Here is a 27,226-nt window from a genome sequence, read left to right on the forward strand (position 1 = left end):
CCTTTACACAAAGCTTCATTTCTTTAACCAACTACAAATCAAAGAATCTCTAAACCACCTATAACCTGTAATCCCCCTGCTTTGACATGTCCTGTCTTTTCCGGCCAAACCAATGCACACCTTCCATGTATTGATTTATGACTTTACGTGTAATTCCTGCCTCCCTGGAATGTCTGAAACCAAACTGTCACCCAATCATGGCGGGACTGCTTGCTCAAGGCTTCCTGGGTGTGGCTCCAGGCCATGGTGGCACATATTTGGCTCAAAATAAACCCCTTTAAATTATTGTGCAGAGTTCCGGTTATTTTCTGATGACAATTTGATGCCTAGGAGGATAGGGCAGTGACATTTCTCCAGGGAAGGGGGTGAGGCCAGGGCTGTGGGAGCAGGTGTGTTTCCTTCCACCTGGGGCCCAGGTGTGCTTCTGAGAACAGGGGCTCACCCACGCTGTGCCCACGGCGCCCATCCAGCGTGGGCGGGGGAGGGGGGAGCATAGCGCCACTTCCAGACACAGCTGTGTCCCTGAGTGTGCTCAGGCCGTCCTGCCGACACCCGTGGCAACAAGGGCAGCCGGGCCTTCTGTGGGCCGGAGGAGGGACAGGACAGCCCAGGTGGCCGGGGTCACTGGTCCAGAACTCCCTGGACCTCGGGGAGTGTTAACAGTGAGTGCAGCTGTGGTTTGGAGGGGACGTGGTGGGAAGCCCCCTGTCTGCTCATGGGCCACCTGGACCTATCCGTGGTCGCAGCCAGCGCCCGGCCCTGGAAGAGAGTGGGCAGCTGTGCTTGGCTGGGCCCAGCGAGCCCTGTGGCCAGGGCCACGACTGTCCCAAATGGGAGCCTCCAGTCTCCAAAATGCAAGTGTCACCCATTTCACGGACAGCAAGCTGCAGCTCAGAGCTGGGTGGCCTGCCCAGAGGGCACCCTGATGGGGCCGGCTGGACGCTGCCCCGTAGCTGAGCTCCCGGCCTCAGCGCCCACTGCCCCAGGGACGGGCCACTGCCTGGCAGTCCTGCTGGGAGGGGCAAGCCCTGAGAAGCGGGGCCACTGGCGGCTGGCCACGGACAGGTGGGGGGCTGGGCTGCAGAGCCTACCTGAGCCCCTCCGGGATGGGAAGGGGTCTCCATGGCAGGGCTGGGGGGCAGCACTGCAGGGCACACCCTGCTTCCTGTAGCCCCGGCTCCCCCAGGGACCAGCTGCCACTCCCACCCTGGCATGTAAATGTTTGACGAGCAGATTATTAAACACACAAGAACCACTTAAAGCTTGTGATGACTGAAGCACAGAACCCATTTCCAAAAGTGACTGCTCACTCCCCAGCCGTCTGTTTCTGTAAATCTCTATTTCTGGTAATTGACACTGTCTAATGCCGGCAGCACCTGCGGAGCCTCCTGAAGCCAGTGCCACCATGTCTGGGCCGCTCCTGGGCTGCTCCCTGCTCCTGGGCTGCTCCCCGCTCCTGGGCTGCAGGCATCGGCCCAGGGTGCTGGAAGGTCTTTGTTTCCTGGGAGGGCCTGGAGTCACTCAGCTTTCCCTGAGAGCAGCTACCTCCAAATGACGACTGCCCACAGGCAAGGCCAAGGCCTGCTGACCTCGCTCCCACAGGCAGGGCCTGCTCCCGGTGCCCCTGCTGCTTGTGCCTTGCTGCGGCTCTGTCTCAGGGAAGAGCCCGTCCTGCTCACAGAGGGGCTGCCCTGCCCCATGCACAGGCCGCCCACACCGCCTCCTCCCTGCAGCTCACAGGGGCAGAGAGAGGAGCAGGAGGATGCTGTCAGGCTTTGGTCCCTTCGCTCTGACAGCTGGGCCTGGGGGGCCCAGGCTCCTGTGGCCCCTCCAGCACGGCAGGACGCGGGTCCTGCCAGACCGGATGCCACCCTGCAGCCCTCCCCACATTCCACATGCTGCCCCAGACCCCCACTTTGGAGCCAACAAACCCTTTGTAAGTTCCTTTGAGATCTGCTCCTGTGGCTTGCTGCACACAGAAAGGATCCTGAAATGGCCACGGCTGGAGCTGGGGGTGGCCACCAAGAGCCAGGCCCCTGTGCCGTGTTCTGGGCAGGGGTGGGTGGGCCCAACAGAGCCAGTGGCACCGCACATACCAGGAGCCTGTGCATCCGTGCTGGACACACGGGAAGTAGTGCAAAGGAGCATTCGAAGGGGCTCCCTGTGACACCTGCAGTGACATCCGGCCCGCTGCCCAGTGCCCACTGCCCCAGCCTGCTGCCTGCTGCCCCCTGCCCAGTACCTGCTGCCCCAGCCTGCTGCCTGCTGCCCAGTGCCCACTGCCCCAGCCTGCTGCCCCCTGCCCGCTGCCCAGTGCCTGCTGCCCCAGCCTGCTGCCCGCTGCCCAGTGCCCACTGCCCCAGCCCCCTGCCTGCTGCCTAGTGCCCACTGCCCCAGCCTGCTGCCTGCTGCCCGCTGCCCAGTGCCCACTGCCCCACCCCGCTGCCCACTGCCCCAGCCCCCAGCCCACTGCCCGCTGGGCCAACAAGCCCAGGCTGGGGAGCCCATAGGTGGCACCCCCTCCCACCCAGCCAGACTCCAGGGACACTCCTCTGCCTGTGCCTCCCTCCCCAAGGGTCAGCCCAGGTCTGCCCTGCGAGGCGCTCGGCGCAGGGGCCGGTGGGGGGCGGGGGCGGGTCCGCGCAGGCGGGGTGCTGCGCTGCTGCCCGCAGGGCTTGGTGGGGGGCAGGGATGAAGCGGGGCCTGGGAGGGGGTAGAGGGCGGGGCCGGGGAGGGGGTAGAGGGGGCGGGGCCAGAGGGGCGGGCCGGGAGCAAGGGGCGGGAGCAGGGAGGGGTCCTGGGGGAGGGGTCCTGTGGGAGGGGTCGCACAACCGGCCCAGGGAGACTCTGTCCCGAGGTTCGGAGCGCGAGCGTTGGCGTGTGTCTCGCGTGGCCGTGCGAGCGGGGACGCTCACTGCGTGACGCGCTGACCCGCGCTGTGGGCACGCTCCCGCGGCCGCGCTCCCGTCCCCCCAGGGGCGTGGCCATCCCAGGCGGCCACGCCCCTCCCAGCAGAGCCCGCGCTCGCCGCGCGGCATTGTGGGTGCTGTAGTCCGAGTGTGCGCGTGTGCGCGGGGCCGGGTCCCCGAGCCGGAGCGCCGCTGCCCTGCGAGCTGCCGGTACCGGTGGGGGACGGGGCGCCGGGGCTGGCGAGGGCGCGTGCCGGAGGCTGCGGGTGTCTGGGGGGCCCTGGGTGACTGCTGGGGGCGCGTGTCGAGGTCTCAGGGTGTCTGCGGGGCCCTGGGTGAGTGTGGGGAGCACGGGTCAGGGTCTCGGGGTGTCTGCGGGGCCCTGGGTGAGTGTGGGGGGCGTGGGCAGGGATCTCAGGGTGTCTCGGGGGCCCTAGGTGAGTGCGGGGGGCGCGGGCCGGGATCTGTGGGATGTCTGGGGGGCCCTGGGTGAGTGTGGGGGACGCGGGCAGGGATCTCAGGGTGTCTGGGGGGCTCTGGGTGAGTGTGGGGGGCGCGGGCCGGGGTCTCAGGGTGTCTGGGGGGCCCTGGGTGAGTGTGGGGGGCGCGGGCAGGGATCTCAGGGTGTCTGGGGGGCCTTAGGTGAGTGTGGGGGGGCATGGGCCAGGGTCTCAGGGTGTTTGGGGAACTCTGTGTAAGTGCAGGGAGGCACGTGTGGGGGATTGCTGGGTGCCTGGGGGGGGGCCCTGGGTCTGTGTGGGGGGCGCAGGCCCGGGTCTCAGGGTGTCTGGGGGGCTCTGGGTGAGTGCAGGGGCCGTGGACCAGGGTCTCAGGGTGTCTGCGGGGCTCTGGGTGAGTACGGGGGCCGCGGACTGGGGTCTGGGGGGTGTCTGCGGGCTCTGGGTGAGTGTGGGGAGCGCGGGCAGGGATCTCAGGGTGTCTGGGGGGCCCTGGGTGAGTGCAGGGGCTGCAGGCGGGGGCCTCAGGGTGTCTTCAGGGCTCTGGGGGAGTGTAGGGGGGCCGCGGGCCGGGATCTGGGGGGTGTCTGCGGGCCCTGGGTGAGTGTGCAGGGCGCAGGTCAGGGTCTCGGAGTGTCTGGGGGGCCCTGGGTGAGTGCAGGGGACGCCGGCCGGGGGGCTGCGGGTTGTCTGGGGTCCCCGGGTGGGTGCGGGAGAGCGGGCCGGTGTCTGTGGGGCCCTGGGTGAGTGCTGGGGCACGTTGGCGCCTTGGGCTCCATGCAGGCGGGCACCCTGGACACACGGTGGCAGAACCGCTGCGCGCTGCAGGCTTCCTTCCGCTAACTTCCCGCCCCAGGCGGCTAGTGGGGGCTGTGAGCGCCTCACCTCCCCACCCTCGCCCTCCTGCATAGCCCTGGGGCGCCAGATCCCTCCCCCTGGACTGGAGGAACTGGAGGAACGCGTGGACTCATGTTTGCTTGTTCGCGCTCAAGCTTGCTGCTTGGGCGGAGCCACCTTCAAGCACGTGTTGCTTCTGGACAGCCAGGGGGCAGGAGAGCCCTGGCCCAGCCACGCGTGGGGCGGGTCCCTGGCGCGCTGCCAGTGCCACTGTCGCCTGCCCAGGAGCTGTGTAGGTGCAGGTGTAGGTGCAACTTCCCCTTGGAGCGGCTCTTGGCACTGTTCCAGCAGAGTGAGCAGGCGGTGATGTAGCGTCTGGACAGGGCCTGCCAGCCTTGGCCGGGGTGGGTCCCTCCAGCTGCGCCACGCTGGAGAACCGTCTCCCAGGGGCCGTTCAGTTCACATCGTCCCGGGGCATCTGGCCTTCCTGGTCTCGGGACACGGGTTGAAGTCTAAGCCAGCCCTGAACTACAGGATGCTTCCAAAGTGAAGGTGGGGTGAGGTCCCTGGAGCTGCGTGCTGGGTGGCCATCTAAAGGGGTGGTCTCCCCACAAGGAGACTTCAGGGTCCCCCCAAGATGGAACCAGCAGAACTGAGGCCCCTCTGGCCCAGTGGGGCTGCCGGCCCTCTCCAGGCCTGGGAGCCCGGGCCTCTGACCCGCCGCCTTTGCTCGGGGCGCTGTGTCTGCACGGCGACTTGCCTTCTTTCAGAGGGGACTCTGGTGGGTTTTTGTGACTCCAGATACAACAGTTATGTGTGCTGGGCAAAGATAGGGAGCGGAGTGTTTCTTGAGTTTTAAACTTGTGGTCTGGGCCTGCAGCAGTGACAGCCAGAGGGTTTGCTTACACTGTTAGGAGCAGGAGGCCAGTGATGTTTTTCTCTTTTCTTTTGTTTTTACTAGCAGGTGTTCTGAACCTCCCCGCTTAGCCTTCGAGTAGCTGGTTTAAAACACAAAATGATGCGTGGCGCTTGCTCTGTGTTGGTCTGGCAATCTCCAGCCTCCCTGGGTGCCAAGGGGACAGAGCGGGGCAGCGAGCTGGTGCCCCGCGCGCTCCCTCCCTCCCTCGGCAGGTGCAGGAGGGTGGCCAGAGGGGGCAGTGGGGCCCTGGACTCAGCGGGAGGGGGGGGGGTGCTGGAACCTTCTCCTGCAGGCAGCTGTCCTCGGTCCTCCCCCCACCCCTCCTGGCCGGCCGGGGACTTCCTTCTGCTGCCTGGCAGAGGCCTGAGGTTGCACAGGGCCTGGCCGGGGGCTTCCAGGCTCCGTTTCCTGCGGCACAGGACCGAGGTCCCCCATCTCCTCCTGGAGCGTGAGCTCGGCTGGGCTGTAAGTCTGCCATGGCAACCAGAGGACTTTGAGTCTCAGCGGAGCTGACCACTGGTCATGGGACTACACTCACCTCATGTGAGTCGAATAAACTGGCGGGGAAGGCAGACTCGGGCTGGAGCTGTCTTTGATCCTGAGCCCCTCACAGGTGGTGGCCATGGGGCCTGCCCCAGCCTGGCCCCAGCCTGCCCTCCCGCAGACTGCAGAGTAAACAGGGCTGGAGGCCTCCCGCCCTGCCTTGGGGTTGCAGATTGCTGTCGTAGTCAACATTTTTTCCATTAGTGGCCAACATGAAAATTGGATTTCAAGTTAAGACCCTGGATGTTTTGGCCCCTGTTCCCGTGTGACAGCCAGTGCTCCTGGGACGAGCCGAGTTCCTCCCCAGGGCCTGTCACCTGCCCCGGTGCACGTCTGCGCTGCGCCGTTATGTGGCTTGCAGGCTCTGGAACTGGCAGCCCCAGATCTGTTTGCAAAGTTTGTGCAGCTGCGGATCCAACAGTGCCGTGAGAGTGTGGGAAACGCATGGAAGAGACGCACATTCCCAAGTGGAGGCGGCCTCCTGTCCCCGGGGGGTCCGGTTAGTTCAGATAAATGACCCCCCCCCGCACGGTGGCCTGGCTGTGGCCCCCTCGGGACAGCACTGCCATGTGGTACCCCCAGAGGTGTCCTGTGCCCGTGTCTCCCTGGGCGCCCCTGCAGGTGCGTCTCCCACCAGGAAGGGCTCCCAGAGGGTGGTCCGGGCCTGCACCCCCACCCGAGGGGCTGGGGAAGGGCCTTTCGTGGACGGGAGGGACAGGTTGTTAGAATGACACTCAGGAAGAATGTGGCCGTCTCAGGGGAGGCCTGGCACCGTCCCTGCTTGCTTCTCCTTATCGTGTCACTGCTGTTGCCACCTCCTCCCGGCTGCCCCGTGGGACGTGGGAGTAAAGTTCCTCTCAGGACAGGCAGCCGCCTTTGTCCAGAGTGAGCAGCTCTTGGCTCGTGTCCTAGGAGAGTGTGTCCCTTGTCCCCTTTCCTGAGCAGGGAAGGAGCTTGAGTCCCTCTTTGCAGGGACCTGGCGGTCACTTGGGCCTGTGACTGCGGCCCTGGGTGAGAGGGCCTGGGTGTGCTCGACGTCCCTGTGGCGTCTCTGCCCAGCAGGCGTGCATGGAGGCACCCAGGGAGGGCGCAGCCCAGCAGGGGGCCTTGGGGGCGAGTCCCGTCCTGTGTGTTCTGCGTAGTGTCCTGGAGCCCAGGCCGAGCTCTGGAGACACGCCTGGGCCCTTAGCCCCTTCCAGATCGTGTGGTCTGAGAACAGGAGGGCTCTCTCTGGCCTCCTGAGCCTCCACCTGGGTTTCAGACGCCGCACAGCTTCCCCGAGTGGCAGAGGTGGCAGCCTGTAAGGTTGGGGAGCTCGGTGGGGGACCAACTCAGGGAGCATGGGCCGGGCTGGGTGGGGGTGGGGCTTGCGGGTGGCTCCGTCGTCCCGGGAGGCAGCTTTGGGGACCTGGACCCTGAACCCTAGCTCCTCTGCTCCTCAGGCCAGCGCTGGGCATGCTGTGGGGCTCCCAGCGTCTGGACCGGGTCCTTGCTGATTTCTTCCGGGGAGCAAGGCTCCTCCTCTGTGTGTCGTGTGTCGTAATCCTGGCGGACAAGCTGGGCTGGCGCCCTCCGGGCTGGGTTGTGCCTCGGGCCATCTGTGCCCGTGGGCCGGGGCCGGTCAGACTGGCTGTTCACGGGAGCTTCCTCCCCTCAACGCTGGGAATGCTGGCAGCAGCCTTTCCAGGTGTGGTGGGTCACCTGGTCCGGCTCACCTGGCGGTCGGTCGGTCAGTCGTGTTAAAGGGCAGAGTCCTGGCCTGCGCCCCGGTCTGCGGGCGACTCGGTGGGGCAGGTTCTGGGTGGGCTGTCCCTGCAGTGCGGAGGCTCCACCCCCGTGTTTGTGCAGCCCCAGGAGCGACTGAGGATGCAGGCGTGAGTGGGCCTCATGCTGGCCTCCGTCTGGGGCTTCCTAGAGACACCAGGGAGGGAGCTCCTGCTGCCTCTGCAGATGGCGCCTTCCAGAACAGGGGGCTGAGTACCCCTGGGCCCGTGGGGTGCCGTGGACTCTGGCAGAGTTCTTGACCTTGACAGCTCAGCCCCGGCTGGGGTGATTTAGCTGGGGCGAGGGTGCAGCTGCCGTGGGCGTCCGGGGAGAGGGCACCGTCTGGCTGGCCGATGGGGCGCCGGTGAATGCGAGGTGAGCCCCGGGGCTGAGCAGGGTCTCCCCGGGGGTGCACTGCGAGGCGTCAGCTCTGCCCAGCTGCTGCCCAGGCTCCCAGGGAGCTGTGGGAGGCCCCGGTCTGTCTCGGCTGAAGCAGTACGCGGCCCGTGCGTGCCTCCCGGGCCCGTCTGCTGACTTTCATTCCAGCCCCCGAGGACTCCAGGGTCACTGCTGCCCTCGGTGGAGGGCACTGTCCCATCGGTCTGCCCTGGCGCCTCCTCCCCTTGGAACTCTCTAATGCTGGCATCCTGCCCTCCCTCCCCTCCAGCCCCACAAGCCCACCGGCAGCCGCTGCTCTGGGGCGTCACAGCTGGGACCCGGCTGCTTTCCCTTGTCCCAGGCCTGAGCGTGCAGGGGTTGGACACGGGTGCTGGGACGGTGCTGACGGGTCCCCCAGGCCACCTCTCTCTTACGCCGTGTCAGGTGGGCGGGTTTTGGGGGTACTTCCAGCCTACACAGTATCTGAGCCCAGGGGGCTAAATGCTGAAAATCTGGGGTGACTGTCCCTGGGGAGTTCCTGGACCCCCCAAAGCTGGTCCCAGGTCTAGGGAGTTCTCTGTGCCCCTGCTTGAGGGTTGGAGGGGCTTCTCCCTCTGCTGACCCCTCGCCAAGGCCGTGCGGCGAGTCTCCCGGGTGCGCTCTGGGCGCTGGCCCCGCGTCTGACCCGGCCCTTGCGTGTGGACCCCGCCGGGCCAGCCCGGGACCGGAGGTCAGCCCACACGGGCAGCGGGACAGGCCAGCTTGGCGTGGGCGTCTTCTCCTCCCGCCCCGCCGCTCCGGGGCAGCTCGCTGCCCGGCCGACTTGGACAGGAGCACCTTGGCGGAAAAGCAGCGCTGCCCGCAGTGAGGCAGGTGCAGAGACAGGCCGCAGGTGACCTTGTGCTCGGATGGGCGGACGTGGTCCCCGTGCCCGCTGGAGAGGGCAGCTGGCGGGTGACGAGCAACAGCCTTTCTCCTGGCGGAGTCAGGACGGGGAAGGGGACCTCTCAGCCGCCCGGCTGCTGCTGTGTCGTGCAGAGTCCCCAGGGACCTGCTCGACAGCCCCAGGGTCGGGCTCGGGTGGCCTCCTGGAGACAGCCCGTCATGGGGGCCCGTGGGGACGCGTCTCACCCGCCTCGTGGCCCCCGCCACCGCTCCTTCTCTTTGGGGGAAACCCGCCTCTTGGGGCTGCGGGCCCCTGGGCTCCAGCTGGGCCTCCGCCCTGTCCCCTCGTCCTCTGCACACCCGCCTTGCCCTCAGCTGCCCTGCGCCCCTCGAGGAGACCCGCCCCTACCCTCCAGTGGGGGTGTGTCCCCCACCCCACCCCCCGCCATGTGCAGGGCCTGACCCCAGGGGCCCACGGGACCTCGCCAGGTCTCTGCCCCATAGCTTGTGCCGCCTGCCACTCACGCGGGGGCCACCGGGCCCCAGGGGGGGCTGTGGCCCAGCAGCCGAGGAATGAGTCGGGTGTGTCCCCCAAACCCTGAGTTTCAGATCTTGTTAATAAAGTAAGTTAAGTAGTTAGTTAATTTGGCTTTAATTAACACTTAAATAGCTCCATGCGGCTGGAGGCTTCTGTCAGCCTTGGAGGTGGTGACGCGTGGACGGCCTGGTCTGGGTGGCTTCCGGACTGACGCGGGCGGGCTCCAGGTGGCACCCGGGGCGGTGGTCCAGGTGGAGGCCGGGGTCTGGGCCTGTTGCCGCCAGCACGCTGCTGTCGGCCTCTGCCCGAGTGAGGAGGAGGAGCAGGGCCTTCCACCAAGCTCCGTTCTGGGGGAAGGGGGGTGCCCGCAGGCTGGCTGCCCACAGGCCGCCCTGACTCCTGGCTCTTCCTTCCAGCTGCGTGTCCGCTGCGTCCTCTCCAGGGCTGTGTGTGGGCCCGGGCGGCAGGATGCCCGCCAGCCCCGCGGCGGAGAAGCAGGCGCCCGCGGAGGCCGGGCCGGACCTCGAGCAGAAGCCGTGGCGGTGCCTGGTGTTCTACCTCTGCTTCTACGGCTTCATGGCGCAGATGCGGCCCGGGGAGAGCTTCATCACGCCCTACCTGCTGGGGCCCAGCAAGAACTTCACGCAGGAGCAGGTGCCAGGGCGCCGGGGGCGGGGCTGCGCAGGCGGGCGGGGCTCCTCTCTCTGACGAGTGAGCAGCCACGTTAAGTGGCTGCATGAGCTGGCCGCGTTCCCGGGGAGCCGGCTGGAGACCCGCAGGTCCCCGAGGGGAGAGCGAGGACCGGGCGGGCTGCCTCACACACCCAGCCCGCCTGCCGCGGGGCGCTGGCCTCCAGCAGGGACTCGGCTATTTGCCTAAAGAGATTACGGAGGGACATTTCCTTTCGCTCAGCCGCAAGGACAAAGGGTCGTATTGAAACCTTACCCATGAGGTTCTGCCCAGTCACGGTCCCTAAGGCCACACGGAGAGTGGAAGCAAGCGACAGGCCGAGTCGGAGGCGGTTTCCTTCTCTAACGTGTAGCGTGTCCTTCCACACGAGGCACCGCCAGGCAGAGGGAGCGTGGAGGGCGTTTGCTGGCAAAGCACCTTCACCGGCCGGCGTCCCAGCTCTGGTCACCCCCACCCCGCCCGGCCCCACTTGTCCTCAGGGCCCCGGCGCTGGCCGCCCCGTGAGCTGTGCTGGGCCTGCTGGGCCTCTGCCCCCCGTCGGTGTGGCCGGCCTGGCCCGGTTTGCCCGGCGGAGCCCCGGCCCCTCCTGGCCTGGAGCTTGGCCTCTGCCCCGCCAGGCCCTGGGGCTGCGGGGTTGCCGTGGAGACGGGGAGTGTCCTCTTGGAAGGGGGACGTGCCCCCGTGTGACTGGCCCACACGGAGTTCAGAGCAGCGCGCGTGTCTGAGCCCATGGCCGATGCTGACCGCCAGGCTGGGTATCTTTCCAGGCAGGGCCGGGGGTTGCCCGGGCTCCCCGTCGGTGGCAGGGCTGGGGCTGGAGCCGGTGTGGGGTTGTCTCTGTCCCCTCACGTCTCTGCCTTCCACCCCAGCCAGTTGGTCCCTCACTCACAGGGCCGTCCTCTGGTGAGGTTATTTATAGAACAAGCACATGTGAGAAGCTTCCAGTGACATAAGAAAGTAAGGAAGTGTCTAAAGCAAGAGTGCTGTAAATCCCACCTGCCCGCCCTCTCACTTGGCACACTCACTGATTAAAGAGTAGACTCCAGAAAGGAAGCCATCACACCAGGCCCTGGACGTCCCCAGAGGCTCGGTATACAGGTGGCTCTGCCCGCTGGCCACGCGCTGGGCCCCCCTGACTGCTGGAGAGGCCTGGCCAGGCGCTGGGGCGGCCCCTGCCCCGCAGGCCCGTGTCTGGAAAGTGCACACACACACGGAGGCCTGGGACACGTCTGCAAGCCACCGTCTGACCCGAGTCACGCCTATGGGGTTGGACCTCACGGCGCTCATCTGGGGGGCCCTGAGGGTTAGGGTTAGGGCGTGCAGGGATGTGCAGGCACGCTTGGGCTGCGGTGGCCCTGGCGGCTGACCTAGGCTGACCTTCTGGGTGACTCCTGCCTCCCCACGGGGCACGACAGGCCGGTGTGGACTGTGGGGGCGTGAGGGGCCCGTTTCCTCTCCTGCATCTGTGTTTGCCGTTTCTCCCGCTCTGTGGCCTCCGCTGCCCCGTAGGCACCCCTGCACCTCTGGGCCTGGGCTGGCTGTTCTTTTCCTGGGGCATTTTGAGCTCGGCCAAATCACCCTTCTCGGTGTGTGCTGTGAGCGTGGCTGAGTGGCCGCTCCCCACCCCGAGCTCCAGGACCGACCTGCTCCCGCAAGGGGCTGAGGTTTGCCCGGTGCATCCGGCCTGTGGCTGCGCAGAACCCAGCCGCGCGCTGTGAGGCGCAGCCCCGCCCGGCCCCCGAGAGCTGGCACACGGCCGTCCCGACCTGGTCCCCGGCCAGGGGTTTGGTGTGGGCCAGGCAGTCCCCATTGGGTGCCCTCCTCTGTGACCTTCAGGCCCCTCTGCCGGCCCCGTGCCCAGCCCCGCTCTGGGGTCTCACCTGCCTGCCCCGCCCCGTTGGAGAAGCTGGGTTTGGGCACAGCGCCCTGCAGGGACGCTGGGCTCCGGCAGGAGGTGGCTGTCCTTATGTTCGAGCTGTGGCCGCCCGACAGATGTCCTCCGCCCACTGGGCCTTTGTGGGTGCCTCCTTCAGTTGCCTTCCAAGTGGGACATGGGTCACAGCCTGGGCAGAGCCTGTGTCCACCGGCCAAGTCTGAGGAAAGAGGGGCGGGCTGGGCGGTGGGGGCCGAGCCATGGCTCCTGGGGTCACTGAGGCCGCGGCTGTAGACCCTGGCCGGCTCTGAGGGGTGAACCCCGTGGAGTCCATGCAGTCCGGCAAGGGGGCTCCTGAGGACTCGGCCCGCTGCTCCAGGGGGGTGTGGGCTCTACAGAGACCCCCACTTTGTCTTCCCTGTGCTGACTCTGGGCTGGGCGCGGGACCTGTGCCCTGGCCTCGGGGGTGGGGTGCCACGCCACAGCAGTGCCTGCACGGGGGGGGGGGACCCCAAGGTCCTGGGAGGGTTCGTGCTTCTGAGCTGCTGCTCCCTGAATCCAAGAGGTCCGCGGCCGACGGTCCCAGCGGGAGTCCCCGGGCCGGCTGTGGCAGGGAGCCTGTGCGACCAATCAGGCAGTCGCTGGGAGATCACTCCAACAAGCGCAGTCTGGGGTTCCCGGGTTTTACCGTGAACATGTGCAGACCCTGCCGCCGGGCCCCAAGCTCTCTGTGACCCAGCACGGGCTGTCCCAAAGGTCCTGAGTGGGAGGACGTGCTGGGTGGCCTGGCACTGGGTGCAGCTGGGCCACGGGGCCCTGGGGGTCATCTCGGCTCCTGGGAGGACGCAGGCTCACGGCCGTCGGGGAGCTCGGCTGTCCCAGGCGGGGCCTCCGGGCAGCTGCTCTGCGAGCCTGTGGAGGCTTCTCAGCTTGTTGGTCCCCTGAGCCTCAGCCCGACTCGGGGGCCTGCTCACCAGATGGCCACCATGGCTGGTGGCCACCTCAGGCCACACGGCAGACATGAGGGGCCAGGGACGTGCCGACCAGGGGTCCTGGCCCTCTGGGGCAGTGCTCAGGGAGAGCGCCGTGCTTGCTGGTGGTCAGGCCGAGTCGGGCTTAGTGACCTGAGCAGGCGGGAACTGGGGGACCCCTTGGCTGCAGAGAGCCCAGCGAGGCCCGGCTGGCTCCCCTGGTGCTGACGCAGGCTGGCTCCCATGTCTGTCCCCCAGAGACCTGGGCCTGTCACAGGTGGGCCCGCCCTTGGAGTGTGCCCAGCTGGACCCAAGGCAGCCCCTGCCCAGGTCCCCGGCATGTCCTGGCCCCACCCAGCCAGCCAGCCAGCCAGCTGGGCACAGCATGGGGTGCTGTCCCCAAGAGAGGCTGGGGCTGTCTCTGGGGCTGCTCGTCCTGCTCCCCATGGTGGAGACCTTGCTGTGGGACGAGCTCTGGGACGAGTGTGGCGGGCAGTGCCGCCTCCCTTCCTTCCCCGCCCTCCTCTCCTCTGTCCTCTGCTCGGTCCTCTCCTGTTAGTTCCTCCCCCTCCCATCCTGTACTGCGAGCTCCGTCTTCCCCATCTGCCCCTGTCTGTGCCTTTGGTTTGACGTCCCCTGCAGGACTGTGGGTGGCTCGTGCAGGGGTGGAGGTGTGTGTATCTGTGACAGCTGTTTTCCAAGTTGTTAGATTTAACATGAAATCAAACTGCATTTTATTCCATTGAAAGTAGATGAGCCTTGATTGACATGATTACTGTGTGGTTAATAATGGTCGTTCCTGAGGTGGCTGCAGCTTTCTGTGGGCACACGCTTGCCTGCCTGGCCGAGCCTGGGTTTCCCAGGCTGCCCGATGGTCCTGAGCGGCCGGCCGTGTTCAAAGAGGATGGTGCAGCAGGACCAGGGGTCCCAGGGGGCGGTCGCTGCGGGGTTGGGGCAGGGCCGGGCCCTCAGTGACACGGATGTCGCTAAGGCCTGGCGCCCGCCGCCCACAGGTCACCAACGAGATCATGCCGGTGCTGTCCTACTCGTACATGCTGGTGCTGGTGCCCATCTTCCTGCTCACCGACTACCTGCGCTACAAGCCGGTGCTGCTGCTGCAGGGCCTGAGCTACATTTCCGTGTGGCTGCTGCTGCTGCTGGGCCGCTCGGTGCTGCACATGCAGCTCATGGAGTTCTTCTACAGCGTCACCATGGCAGCGCGCATCGCCTACTCCTCCTACATCTTCTCCCTCGTGCGCCCCGCGCGCTACCAGCGCATGGCCGGCTACTCGCGCGCCGCGGTGCTGCTGGGCGTGTTCACCAGCTCTGTGCTGGGCCAGCTGCTGGTCACCGCGGGCGGGGTCTCCTTCACCACGCTCAACTACGTGTCACTGGCCTTCCTCACCTTCAGCCTGCTGCTCGCGCTCTTCCTGAAGCGCCCCAAGCGGAGCCTCTTCTTCAACCGAGGCAAGCCCCTGCGCGGGGCGTCGCCCTCGGAACTGGGCCCCATGCGCCCCGGCCCCGCGCCGCCGCGCGGCAAGCTGCAGGCCGCCTGCAAGGACTTTGTCCTGGCGCGCATGCTGCGGGAGCTGGGGACCAGCCTGCGCCTGCCGCAGCTGCGCCTCTGGTCGCTCTGGTGGGTCTTCAACTCGGCCGGCTACTACCTGATTGTCTACTACGTGCACATCCTGTGGAACGTGGTGCGCCCGGCCACAGACAGCGCGCGTGTCTACAACGGCGCGGCGGATGCCGCCTCCACGCTGCTCGGTATGCGGCCTGCCGGGCCGTCCCCTCCCCCAGCCCGCCCCCTGGCGCCGCCCCCCGAGCTGGACCCGCCAGTGCTGCACCTCAGCCCAACCCCAAGCGCCTCCCACCTAGCCCGCCCCCCCGGGCGCCGCCCCCCAACCCAATCCCAAGCGCCTCCCCCCAGCCCGCCCCCGAGAAACCGCCCAGCCACCTTGGCCCACCAGTGCTGCACCCCAGCACAACCCCAAGCGCCTCCCACCTAGCCCGCCCCCCCCCGTCACGCCCCCCAGCCCAACGCCAAGCGCCTCCCACCTAGCCCGCCCCCCCGGCACCGCCCCCAGCCCAACGCCAAGCGCCTCCCACCTAGCCCGCCCCCCCTGGGCGCCGCCCTCCAACCCAACCCCAAGCGCCTCCCCCCAGCCCGCCCCTGGGAAACCGCCCAGCCACCTTGGCCCACCAGTGCTGCACCCCAGCACAACCCCAAGCGCCTCCCACCTAGCCTGCCCCCACCAGCCCAACCCCAAGCGCCTCCCACCTAGCCCGCCCCCCACCTAGCCCGCCCCCCTGAGGCGCTGCCACCTCCAGCTGGACCTCAAGCGCCTCCTACCTAGTCCTACCCTGCTCGACCCAGGGCGTGGCAACTTACCCCTCCACACCCTTCACCCCCTCCCTCCAGCCCGCTGTTCCCCCACACCTCGCTGCAGGCCCCTGACAGCCGGGACGCCCCTTCCCAGGTGCCATGACGTCCTTCGCCGCCGGCTTCCTGAAGATCCGCTGGGCGCTGTGGTCCAAGCTGGTCATCGCGGGCATCACGGCGATGCAGGCCGGGCTGGTCTTCCTGCTGTTAAGTTCGCCCAGCATCTGGCCCTGCTACGCGGCCTTCGTGCTCTTCCGCGGCTTCTACCAGTTCCTCGTGCCCATCGCCACGTGAGTTCCTCGGGCTTCTGCGGCGGGCTTTTGGGGGGCTGCGTGCTCGCCGCCCTGGGCCCCTGCCAGTGTCAGCCTCCCCGGGTGTCCCGCGTCCTCCCTGCACGGGCCCGCCTGGAGCCGGCCGCGTCCCCCGTGCTCTCCTGGGGCCCGCGGCCCTGCAGCCCCTGCTGCTGTCCCGACCCTGTCTCCTGACACCCGCTGGGGCTCGGCCTGCCTGCTCCAAACCCACGGCGCACACCCGCCCTCCTGAGCCCGCGCCTGGGGGGGGGGACCTGTGTGGGGGTGCCGCCCTCACGCCACACGCCGACACACGGGGATACGTCACGCTGACACCCCCACTCACCCACGCAGACACAGCACACGTTCACACACACAGTGACACACCCACACGGTGACACACCACACTGACATGCTCACGCCACACGCTCAGAGCACGCGTGCACTGGCACACAGGCCCCCCACTGTCTCCCCTCCCAGGAGGACTTCGGCCCAACTGCCCTCCCAGGCCTCCCTTTCTAGGGGTGGCTCCTGGCCTGGCCCCTCCCCACTGGTCCCCCCGCCCTGGGGCCACACTCTGGCCACACACCCAGCAGAGCATCCGTCCCCTGCCGCCACCTCCTGAACTGGGACAGTGCCCTCCAACGTCTGTCCCCCCGGAGTCGCCCCTATGTGGCTCGGTGGCCCGACCTTGCCCACACGCGGCTGGCCCCACGCTCCCCCGTCCTCTGCACACCCGCCCACAAGAAGCCTGGTGCACACCCAGCGTCCTTTCCCTGCTGCCCCAGCCCCGAGCGCTGCCTGGCCTCCCTGCGGCCCCCGACCTTCAGCACCCTCTGGAGGGGCTGGGCCTCCTGCTGGTTCCGCCATCTCCTCTGGGCCATGGTGGAGTCTGCTAATTGCACAAGTCATCGTTGCCTGTGGCCAAGGCGCAAACCCGCGCGGGGAAGCGGAAGGCGGACCGACGCTCCCTTGTGGTCCAGCCCAGCGAGCTGGGACGGGATTCGGCCCTGCTGACCCGTCCACCATGCTGAGACCTTTTCTCCCACATCCCGACCTCGGCCCCCCGCCGAGTCCCGTGGGGAGGGGCCCTATGAGCGCAGGCCTTGGACGGGCCTCGGGACACGCGTGGGCGCCACCCTGCGCCGCCCGCCGGCTCCGAGGGGGAGCGGGGCGCACGCTCCTGCTGTGGACTCAGTGGCCACTTTGTGTCTCTGACTCTCCCTGGGACTTCTTCCGTGTGTCTGGAACGTGGCTCCATCTGCGGCGCCCGCCCGCGGCCCTGCTCTGCATGAGCGCCCGCCGCGTGCCACGGCTCGCCTCTCGCTCCACCATGCTGCTCTCGGAGCGCCCCGAGCTGTGCCCCGAGGTCCTCTCCGGGCCACGGCCCTCTCCTGTGTGTCCCGTCGGGGGCTGAGCTTGCTCTGCCGGCTGCACCCGCCCTGGCCCGGGGCCTCTGGCCGATCCTCCACCGGCACCCGCAGGATTCTCGCACATTTTCGTTTTTCTTCAGATGAACTTTAGCACATTTTTTTGGTCCAGCTCTGTTTTTTTAAAAAAGCACTTTGGGATTTTAATGGCCCTATGTCCAAGTGCGGACTTCTCAGTGGAGGGTCGGGGCTGCGGCCCTGCTCCTTCCCGGGAGGTGCCCACCAGTCCCGCCCCAGCTGTGCTGGCCCTCGCGCTGTCCCTCATTTGTTGAATGTTTGACTGTGAAAGGTTTTTTTTTTTTTTGAGACAGAGTCTCACTCTGTTGCCCAGGCTAGAGTGCGGTGGCGTCAGCCTAGCTCACAGCAACCTCAAACTCCTGGGCTCAAGCGATCCTCCTGCCTCAGCCTCCCGAGTAGCTGGGACTACAGGAATGCACCACCATGCCCGGCTAATTTTTTGTATATATATTTTTAGTTGGCCAATTAATTTCTTTCTATTTTTAGTAGAAACGGGGTCTCGCTGTTGCTCAGGCTGATTTCGAACTCCTGACCTCGAGCGATCCTCCCGCCTTGGCCTCCCAGAGTGCTAGGATTACAGGCGTGAGCCGCGGCGCCCGGCCTGTGAAAGGTTTTTGTTCCGGACTTTTCTGTCTGTGCCGGCGGGTTCTGGTGGTGATGTTCGGAGCCTTTTGGTGCGACTGGGATCCGGCCTGTCCCGGAGCCACCTGGAGACCCACCGCGCCTCTCCCCGGCCTGTGTTACAGCTGCCGCGTCCCCCGCGCGGAGGTCCAGCACCCGAGCTGAATTCGGGGACGCCCCAGATCCGCACTCGTGCCCACGTGACGCTGCAGGGAGGGCCACACACCCAGCCTCATGACGGGGCGCGGTCAGAACACAGTCACGCGCTTCGCACACACTGATCGGAAGTAACTGCGTGTGTGGTGGGCGCAGAGTGTCAGCGAGTCTCATGTTTAGACCTGGGCCCTCCCAAGACGCCTCCGTGTGTCTGTGAGAACGTTCCAGCATCCGAGCACTTGGATGCGGGGTTCCCCACCTGCGCCGGCCCCACGCAGCGCAGGCAGCGGCTCCCACCGCGTGGCCGGGATGGGGGGGCGCCCGCCCCCGACCTTACCCCGCGTCTGACCCTGGTCCGCGTCTCCCGTGCAGGTTCCAGATCGCGTCGTCCCTGTCTAAAGAGCTCTGCGCCCTGGTCTTCGGGGTGAACACGTTCTTCGCCACCATTCTCAAAACCGTCATCACCCTCATCGTTGCAGACAAGCGGGGCCTGGGCCTGGTGGTCCACGCCCAGGTGAGCGACTTTGGGGTCTGTGTCCTGGGGGGAGGGGAGCTGAGAGTGGGGTCCCCGCCGAGGCCTCCTGGTGCCCACCTGGTGCGGGGGCCGGCGTGGGCCGGGGTGCAGAGGGCAGGCCCGGGCACCCACAGGAGGACGTGCCAGGCCGGGTGTGGCGGAGTGGTGGGTACCAGGTCACACGGTGGGGGTGACCTAGCCCCCTCTCCGCTCTGCACTGGGGGGTACAGGTCTGGTGGCCCAGGTTAGGGGGTTAGGGGACAGGCCTTGTTCCTCCGGTGGGGAGGACCAGGTGGGCTGCTCAGTTGCCGCGTGGGGCCCTGTCCCACCCGTCGTCCTTTCCTGCCCTTTTTGGTGCTTCTGGGAAGAGCTTGAGGCTCCCGTGGTTGGAGACACTCCCCGCTTAGCTCCGGGTCCCAGCCAGGCGGGATCTGTCTGAGCACATGGGTAGCCGGGTGGTGGGCGCAGCAGGCTCCTCGGTGGCTGCCCTGCCCCAGGCTGTGGCCGGACCAATGCCTTGGCCGGCGAGATGAAGACTTTGTCCACTGGGAGCCCGGGTTTCGCCGGCAAGAGGCTTGTCAGGGCTTGTCCTCTGAGGGTGCCCAGCAGGTGGCTCCGAAGTCCAGCGTCAAGTCAGCCTGGCCGGGAAGGAGGTGGGGGGCAGGGAGGGGCATCCCAGCTACTCTGCATGGACTGTCCCCAAGGAAACTTCCCTGCGGGGTTTGGAAGTGCCCTTCGCTGAGGGCAGCAGGGTCCCGCTGTTCTTGGCGTGCAGGGACTGGCAGCGGCAGGCTCGTGGGGGCTCTGCACGTGCGGCGTGGCGGGCTGCGCAGGGCCTGCTGGCTGGGCGGGCCCGGCTGGGTTCTGCACCCAGACGGCAGCTGCCGGTGTGTCTGGGCGGGAGGGACCTGTCCCGGAGACTCCAGAGGCCCAGTGGCCTCTGACCTGCGGGTCTAACCCTAGCACACGCCCTTAGCCCCACCCCCACCCTCACCCTGGAGTCTCCGGGCTGCGCAGTCTTCCCACAGGGCTGGCCCGAGCTCCTTCCCTCGCCGCTGGCCGTGGCCCCAGGTGCTGCCCTGAGGGGCCGTGGGGAGGCCCAGGCAGGGCCGCCTCACGTCAAGCTGGCAAACACAGTCGAATCCTCTCTGGCAGATTTTGTTTGTGGGTCAGAAGGTGACTCCCGTGGGGTGTCGCGTCCACAGCCAGGAGAACCGGGGGAGGGGGCAGCGCCCACCCCACTGCCGCGTTCTGGGCGTCCCCGTCTTGTGCCATCCCGAGCGGGAGAACAGCGGGGACAGGGGACAGGGCTTCCGGCTCAGCAGGGGCAAAGCCAGGGACTGTGGGGGCCGAGAGGGGACAGGAGGCCGGCAGGTTTGGAGCGTTCCTGGGTTTGTTTTGTGAATTGAACTTTATCTTGGGGCAAGTTTGACTTCACATGCACATGCCGTTTAAGAAATGAGACAGAGGTTCGAGTACCCGTGCCCAGTTTTCCTGATGGTCACACGTTACGGGTTTGTAGGGCGTCACCAGCAGCACGTTGGCGTACAGTCAAGTTCCAGAACATTCCGTCCCCGCAGGACCCCCACCCCCACCCCCCATGCTGCCCTTTCCCAGCCCACCTTACTCCCAGCCCCACCCGTGAGCCCTGCAGCCACTGCGCGCTCCTTGCCCAGCGCAGTCTTTTACTGCCGGGCTGCTGCGGTGGCACCAGCCATTCCCAGGGGCTGCGGGCGGCGTTCCGAGTGTGCGTGTAGCGCCGCCTGCTGGCGCACAGCTGAAGGACGGTGGGGTGTCCCGACTGGGGATATCACAGCTGAGCCGCTGCAGACGCCCTCGCAGGTTTTGTGGACGTGGGTCTGCATTTCTCCGGGGCCAACGCCCAGAGGTGCGGCTGCTGGGTCCCGTCGCGGCCCGCCGCGTGCCGTTTTCCAAAGCGCGGGTGGGTGCCACCTCACGTCCCCACCAGCCGCAGCGAGACCCTCCTGCTCCACGGCCCTCAGAGAGCCGTGCTGTCATCACTGTTTGCTTTCGTCCTGGTGGTTTCAGTTTGCGTTTCCCTGGTGGGTTCTGGGGTTGAACGTCCCCACCTGCTGGCCGGCCGTCTGTGTGTCCCCCGGGGGCGTTTCCTCAGGCCTGGGCCCTCTGCAGGTCGGACTGCTCTCGCTGCTGGGCCTCGAGCAGTCTGTGCGTCTAGATATGAGTCCTTCATTGAATAAATATGGTTTGCAAACATGTTTTCAACCCTGTAGCTTGTTTCATCTTCCTAATTTCCATGAGCTCCCATTTAGCAAAAAAAAATTTTTTTATGGATCATATGTATGGTGTCAAGTCTGAGAACTCTGCCGGCCCTAAATTCAGGAGATTTCCCCCAGTTTCTTTCTAAAACGGGTTTTGTAATTTTACATTTAAGTCTGTGATCCATTTTGGGTTAATTTTTATGTGAGGTGTGAGGTTTAGGTCACTTTTTCTGGCTCGTGTGTCCATCCGTTCCAGTATCATTTGTAGAAAAGATTTACCTTGCCTCGGTTGAATTGCTTTTGCGCATTTGTCAAAAGTTGGGCATATTTATGTGAGTCTATTTCGGGGAATTTTTCCTGCCCCATTGAGCTGTGAGCCTACCCTTTTAACGACACCCCCACATTGTCTTGGTTATGAAGCTGTAGGTTTTGAAATTGGCTAGACTGATTCCTCCAACTTTTTTCTTTTTATTCAAAATTGTTTCCACTATTATGGTTTCTTTGCCTTTTTGTGTACATTTTAGAGTAATCTTGTCTATATGTTCAGAAATTCTTGCTCCAATTTTGTTAGGAGTTGCACTAAGCCGGTCTATCAATTTCAAAGGAATTGACGTCTTTACTGTGTTGAGTTTTCCCGTCCATGAAAATGGTATATCTCTCCATTTACTTAGGTCTGCTTTGATTTCTTTCATCATGTTGTAGTTTCTCCACATACAAGTGCTGGGCCTGTTTTATTTTATACTTTATTTCTTTTTTGAGCAATTATAAATGAAACAATGTTTTGATTTTTAGTGCCTGCATTAGTCTGCTTGGGCTGCCATAACAAAATACCACAGATTAGGTGGCTTAAACAGTGGGAGTCTATTCTCACTATTCTGGAGGCTGGACATCCACGGTTAAGGTGTCCCGAGGCGTTTTCTCCATGTCTTAGCGTGGCGTTTTCTCTGTGTGGTCCTCCCTGGTATCTCTCTCTCTTATAAAGACACCAGTCAGATTGGAGTAGGATCTCACCCTTATGACCTACTTTAACCTCTTTAAAGGCCCCGTCTCCAAAGGCAGTGACATTGGGGGTTAGGGCTTCAACATAAGAATTTTTGGGGGTGCAGAATTTAGTCCATACCAGTGTGCATGTATTCACTGCTAGTGTGTAGAAGTGCAGTTGATGTGCGTGTGTTTATCTTGTATCCTGCAACTTTGCAGAGCTTGCTTATTAGTTCTAGGAGGTTTTCTGGTGGTTGTGTTTGCTTTTTAGATTCCTTGAGTTTTTCTGTGAAGATAACCATGCCATTTGTAAATAGGGACCATTTAATTTCTTCCTTTCTGATCTGTGTATTTTTATTTCCTTTTCTTGCCTTATTGCACTGGCTGTGACTTTACTCTTTTCTCCCTTCTGCTTGCTTTGGGTTGATTTTGCTTTTCTTTTTCTAGGTTCTTGAGGTAAGTAAGACATTACTGATTTGAGACTTTTCCTCTTTTCTAATGTATGCTTGTAGCGCTATAAATTTTCCTCCTCTGTACTGCCTTAGCTGTATCTCATACATTTTTATATGCTGTATTTTCGTTTTCATTCATTTTAATGCATTCTTTTACTGCGTCATCATTTCAGAGCGTGTGGTGCGGTTTCCAAGTGTTTTGAGATTTTCCTGTTACCTTTCCGTCATTAATTTCCTTTTTTGATTCTTTTGTGATCAGAAAACTCATTCTATATGATTTCAATCCTTTTAAATTTGTTGGGGCTTGTTTTGTGGCCCAGAATACCGTCTGTTTTGCCAAATGCTGTAGAACTTGGGAAGAATGTGTGTTCTTTTGTCGGGTGGGGTTTTCCATAAGCGCTGATCAGATCCTGTTGACTGAGGGCGTTCTTGATTTCCCCTTCATTCTTGTGGATTTTCCCTCTGGTTACATCATTATGGAGAGGGAAGCGTTGACATCTCCAAGTATGATTCCCGATCTGTTTCTCTTTTCGGCTTTATCATGTTTTTGCTTCACGCACTTGCAGCTCTTTTGTTTGTTGCCTGCACATCTGGGATTGGTGCCTGCCTTGGTGATTGGCCCTGTTGTCGTCGTGTCGTTTCCCTCTCTGTCTCTGGTCGCTTTCTTTGCTCCGACATTTGCCTTGTGTGTTATCAATACAGCCACTCCCGCTTTCCTTTGATTATTGTTTGCATGATGAAGCCTTTTGCATCCTTTTACTTTCATCCTTCCCGTCCTGTTATATTTGAAGTGAGTTTCTTGTAAGCGGCAGAGCAGGTAGCAGAGTCATGGCTTTTAGTCTGCCAACCTCTGTCTTGTAGTTGGCACATTTACGCTATTTGTGCTTAATGTAATGATTTACGTATTAGAGCTTAAGTCTGCCATTTCATATTGTATTTTTCGTTTACTCTCTGTTTTTAGTCCTTGGTTTCTTTTTTTGCGCCTTCCAGTTGGTTACTTGCACGTTCTGTGTGATTTTGTTTGGGTTTGTCTGTTGCGTTTCGAGTGTACTTCCTAGGGTGACTCTTGGTGGCTGCTTTGTGTACCCTGTTACCCGTGTGGGAAAAGTGCCTTTGTCAGTACAATTGTCTTAGATATTTTCTGTGCATACTTTGAGTGCCACATAAAGGTAGTGTGGTCGTTTTTGCATTAGTCAGCAAACATGATTTAGAAAACTCCAGGAGGAAATATTTTATTTACCTGTAACTTTGTCTACTGTGTTCTTCCTTCTTTCTTTGTTTCAAGATTCTTCTGTCATGTCTTTTGTTAGAGCACGTCTTTTTGCCATTATTTTAGGTAAGTTTGCTGGTGACAATTCTTCTCTTAATTTTTCTTCACCTACGGATGCCTTGATTTCCCTTTGATTCCCGAAGGGTATTTCCCTGGAGGTGGGGGACCCGGCTGGGTGGCGTTTTTCCTTTCAGCTTGTGGAAATGCGTGCGATGCCACTTTCTCCTGGCCCTCAGGTTTCTGATGGGAAATCCACTGTCATCCAAACCATTCTCCACGTAAGGTATCATTTTTCTCTGGTCACCACTTGCAAGGTTTTCCCTTTATTTTTATGTTTTGCTTCTAGAAGTTTGAATATGGTGTGTGTTGGTGTGGTTTTGTTTGGGCCCACCCCCCTTTCTCTTCAACCCCACCCCCCTTTCTCTTCAACCCCACCCCCCTTTCTCTTCCCTTTCTGGAACTCCTGAGGCACAAATGTTCCATCTTGTCTTACACGGTCCCTGGGGGGCTAAGGCTCTGTGCGAGGTTTTGTTTTTTTTTCTTTCTCCAGTCTGTTTTTTGTTGTTCAGATTGAGCAGTTTCTATTGTTCCATCTCCAGTTCACCGATTCATTTCTCTGTCTCTCCCCTTTTGTTGTTGAGACTATTAGTGGAGTTTACTTCGGTTATTGTACCTTTCAGTTATAAATGTTATTATTTCTCCTATTTCTTTGCTGAGACCAATTGTTTTCATTTGCTTCCAGCATGTTTGCTATTGCTCACTGAAGCACGTTTATGGTGGCTGCTTTAAGTCTTTCCCACGTAATTCCAATATCTCTGTCTTGGTGTTGGTGTCTGTCCATTGTCTTTCATCCAGTTTGAGATCTTTGCGGTTTCTAAGTGTGGCGAGTGATTTTTGATTGAAACGCAGGCGTTTTGGGTATGATGCTACGAGACCGGGTCTTACGTGAACCTGTCTGGCTGTTTTTCCTGGCACAGCTGCGGCAGGGAAGGGGCTCCTGTGTCTGGCTACAGCCAGGTGGGTGGAGGTCCAGGCCCCCCACTCAGCCCGCGTGACACCTGACGGTGGGTGGGGTGAAAGTCCAGACTCCCCACTTGGTGCCCGCTGTCTGATAGCAGCCACCACGGGCACTTGGGGGCGGGGTCTGGCTGCCGTGCCCCTTGCTGGCGTGGGCGGGTGGGGTCCGGGCCTGTTTGTGGTGTGGGGCTGGGGAGTGATTCCCCGCCTGCTGGGCTGCCCCTTCCTGTTCCCTGGCCGGGGACAGCGGCGTGTGCTGGGCCGGTCGGCATTTCCAGCGTGCTGGCTTCTTGAGTTCCGAAATTACACGGCAGAGAGAACCAGCCTGGGGAGCAGCACTGGGTCGGGTGCTTCCTGGGCCGGGTCCTCGTGCTTCTCTGCACCTTCCAGGACCTTCCGTGTTTCTTCCGCAGTGTCACAGGATTTCAGTTGTGCGTCCTGGAGGCGACGTCCTCGCAGGTTCATTTCCCGTTTGCTTTAAAAACGAGCTTTCCTGGACGGGCGCCGGGGGGCGGGCCTCAGGGAGACCGGCCGGGGTCTTGCGCAGGACTCACGTGGGGCTCTGCCCACAGGAGCCCCCAGACCCCCGGCCTCCTGGACCCTCTGGTACGGGGTGGGGGGTGGCGCGGCCCCGCCTGGGTGCAGGGGAGGAATCTGTCCCTCCTCCAGGCGGGACTGGCTCAGCCCGCAGGGGCCGCTCAGGTCTCCGTGATGGGCGCAGGGCCTGGGGAGGCGCTCTCTTCGCTTGGCTCCGCTGGCGGAACTTTCCGGCACTCCGGCTTGTCCTCGTGCTGTCCGGGCCGCCATGAGGACACAGCCCCACGAGAAACGGCCTTGGGAACAGACCCTGGAGGCCAGGCGGGGGCAGGACGTGGGGGGGCTCTAGGGCCTCTTGGAAAAGTGTCAGGAGCCCCACGGCAGGGCTGTGCCAGGCATGGCCGGAAGGCGGGCGGGCGCCTGGGGCCTCCTAGGCAGCCTCCCGCCTGGAGGAGGAGACCCCGGGTGGGGGGCGGGCGTCTTGGGCGGGGCCGAGGCCTCACCGGGCCCCTGTGTTCCAGTTCCAGGTCTACTTCGTGTACTTCCTGGTCCTCTCCGGCCTCTACCTCCTGTGGGCCATGCTCGACGGCCTGTGGCACTTCCGGCGGGGCCACCAGCCGCTGCCCCTGGCCCAGGAGCTGAGGAGCCCCATGGAGGAGAAGGCCGCGCAGGGCCCCAGCCTGCAGGACGGCTGCCTCGGTGGCCCGCCACCGCACCCGCACCCGGAGGACAGCACCTGGGCCTCTGCGCCCACCTCGCAGGGGCAGAGCCCACCCGCCCCTGCCCAGCCCCCGCCCCTGCCCCTGCCCCCGCCCAGCGCGCGGGCCGGCTCCTGACGCCGCGGGGAGCCTTCCTGTCTGCGCGCCACCCCGACCAAGCCTGGGGCTCTGACCTCCCACGCGTGGCTCCCGGCGTGGACCCGTGACTCTGGGGCCCCCGGTGCCTTTGCTTGTGACCCTCCACATGCCCCCCACCAGTGCCCCGAGGGCCGCCTGCCTTAGTGAGGGTCCCTGGCCTCGGCTCGCCCGGCTGGTGGCACCCCGAGAGCCCCCTCCCCAGCCCTGCGTCACACCTGGCATTGGTGCCTGCTGGGGACACAGCCCCGGGGCCCCGGCCGCCACGCTGGCCTGGAAGAGGCTGGCTGGGTCCCGGTGTCCACCGGGGCGTCCGCCTTCACCCCCGGGAAGGCACGAGGCAAGTCCCGTGTCCCCGGGGGCTGGGGCTGGCCAGGTGGCCTGGATGCCAGCCGAGGGGACACGGGCCCCACAGCACGTCCGGGACCCTTCAGGGCAGGGCTGGGAGCCTCCATTCCCCGGGCCGTAGCTAAATGGGGACGTTTCTAGTTCTAGGTGCTGCGGTGTTGAGCCAGGTTCTGATTTTTTTTTCTTTTTAACGTGAAACAAGGAACTGTATTTGGCTTCTCTGTTTCCACGGGAGAAGCCGCTCTCAGGTTGCAGACAGACACGTCCCGCCCGTGGCCCTGGTCCTTGGAGCCGGCACCTCCTCCCACCTGCGGCTCCAGCCCAGGGCCCTCCGTGCTGACCTGGGTCACCCCTGGCCTGCGTGTCCACGGAGAGCCGGTCACACCCTCACGCCAGCCAGGAGGACTGGTGCCTGTGTCCGTGGACACGCCCGTGCCTTGCTGTGCTCAGGGCCGGGTGCCTTCCTGGGCCAGCACTGGGGAGACGTCCCGGCGGCCTCAGGGCCCAGGGGCCATTCAGGTGTCACTCGGAGATGCAAGACAGTCTGTCATACGAACACTCGTCCCAAAATGCATTAAACCACCCCTGAGACCTCAGCGTGAGACGGCTCCTGCTTCTGGGCTGGCCTGGCCTGCTGGGCGGGGGGCGGTGGTCAGGGAGGAGGCCAGGAGTGGCCCAGCCGTCTCCCCCACCTCCCGTCCCCAGCAAGGACCCCCCAGGGCCCTTGGTGCCCGGGAGCCCCCTCCCCCACGACTTGTCCCTCGGGGGCTCTGGGCAGTGTCTGCGCCTGGACCCCAGTGAGGCGGCAGCTCGGAGCTGGGTCAGCACGGGGAGCTGGGGGCAGGATTTCTGGCTGAGGGGCCACTGCAGCTGGCTGTGCCTGGGGTCCCCGGGTCGGTTCGGGTGAGAGGGTGTCTTGGGGCACCCCGGGCCAAGGGGCCAGGAGGAGGATGGCCTGAGCCACAGCCCCTCGGTGTTGGCCAGGGGGCCGTGGTCCCCAGGTGTGTCCCTGCTGGGAAGGGGCCCCCCGGCAGGACAGCAGGACATGACATGGGGAGCCGGGGGCTGAGGGATGGGAGGCGGCAGGACCACACCCTGCACTGGATGCTGTGCACCGAGAACCCCGTGGTCGACCCGCAGCGCAGGGCTCTGCCGGGCACCCTCGCCCAGGGAGGCCCCTCTCACCAGCGTCTGGCGCCCCCCCCCCCGTCCCCCACTGGCTCTGGGGACGGCCTCGCTCCTGCGCCCGGGGAACAGGCCAGGTGCTGCCCTGAGGCACGCTTGGCCCTTGGGTGCAGCAGCTGCGCAGAGCACGGCGCAGACCCACCGGCGAGCTCGGAGTGAGAGTCC

The 27,226-nt window shown here is 63.9% G+C and overlaps 1 protein-coding gene across 1 annotated transcript; it reads left to right on the top strand.

Moving 5' to 3' along the window:
• Nucleotides 1-3,037: 3,037 nt before the first annotated feature.
• SLC19A1 (solute carrier family 19 member 1) lies at nt 3,038-26,472 on the top strand. The gene is made up of 6 exons (XM_075998182.1): nt 3,038-3,119; nt 9,648-9,885; nt 13,779-14,532; nt 15,246-15,438; nt 18,036-18,177; nt 25,196-26,472. Exons 2-6 carry the CDS (start codon nt 9,700-9,702, stop codon nt 25,508-25,510), a joined length of 1,590 nt encoding a protein of 529 aa, XP_075854297.1. The 5' UTR covers nt 3,038-3,119; nt 9,648-9,699; the 3' UTR covers nt 25,511-26,472.
• The last annotated feature ends 754 nt before the right edge of the window (nt 26,473-27,226 follow it).

This window comes from Microcebus murinus, chromosome 1 (genome assembly GCF_040939455.1).
Source record: "Microcebus murinus isolate Inina chromosome 1, M.murinus_Inina_mat1.0, whole genome shotgun sequence".
Lineage (NCBI taxonomy): Eukaryota > Metazoa > Chordata > Mammalia > Primates > Cheirogaleidae > Microcebus > Microcebus murinus.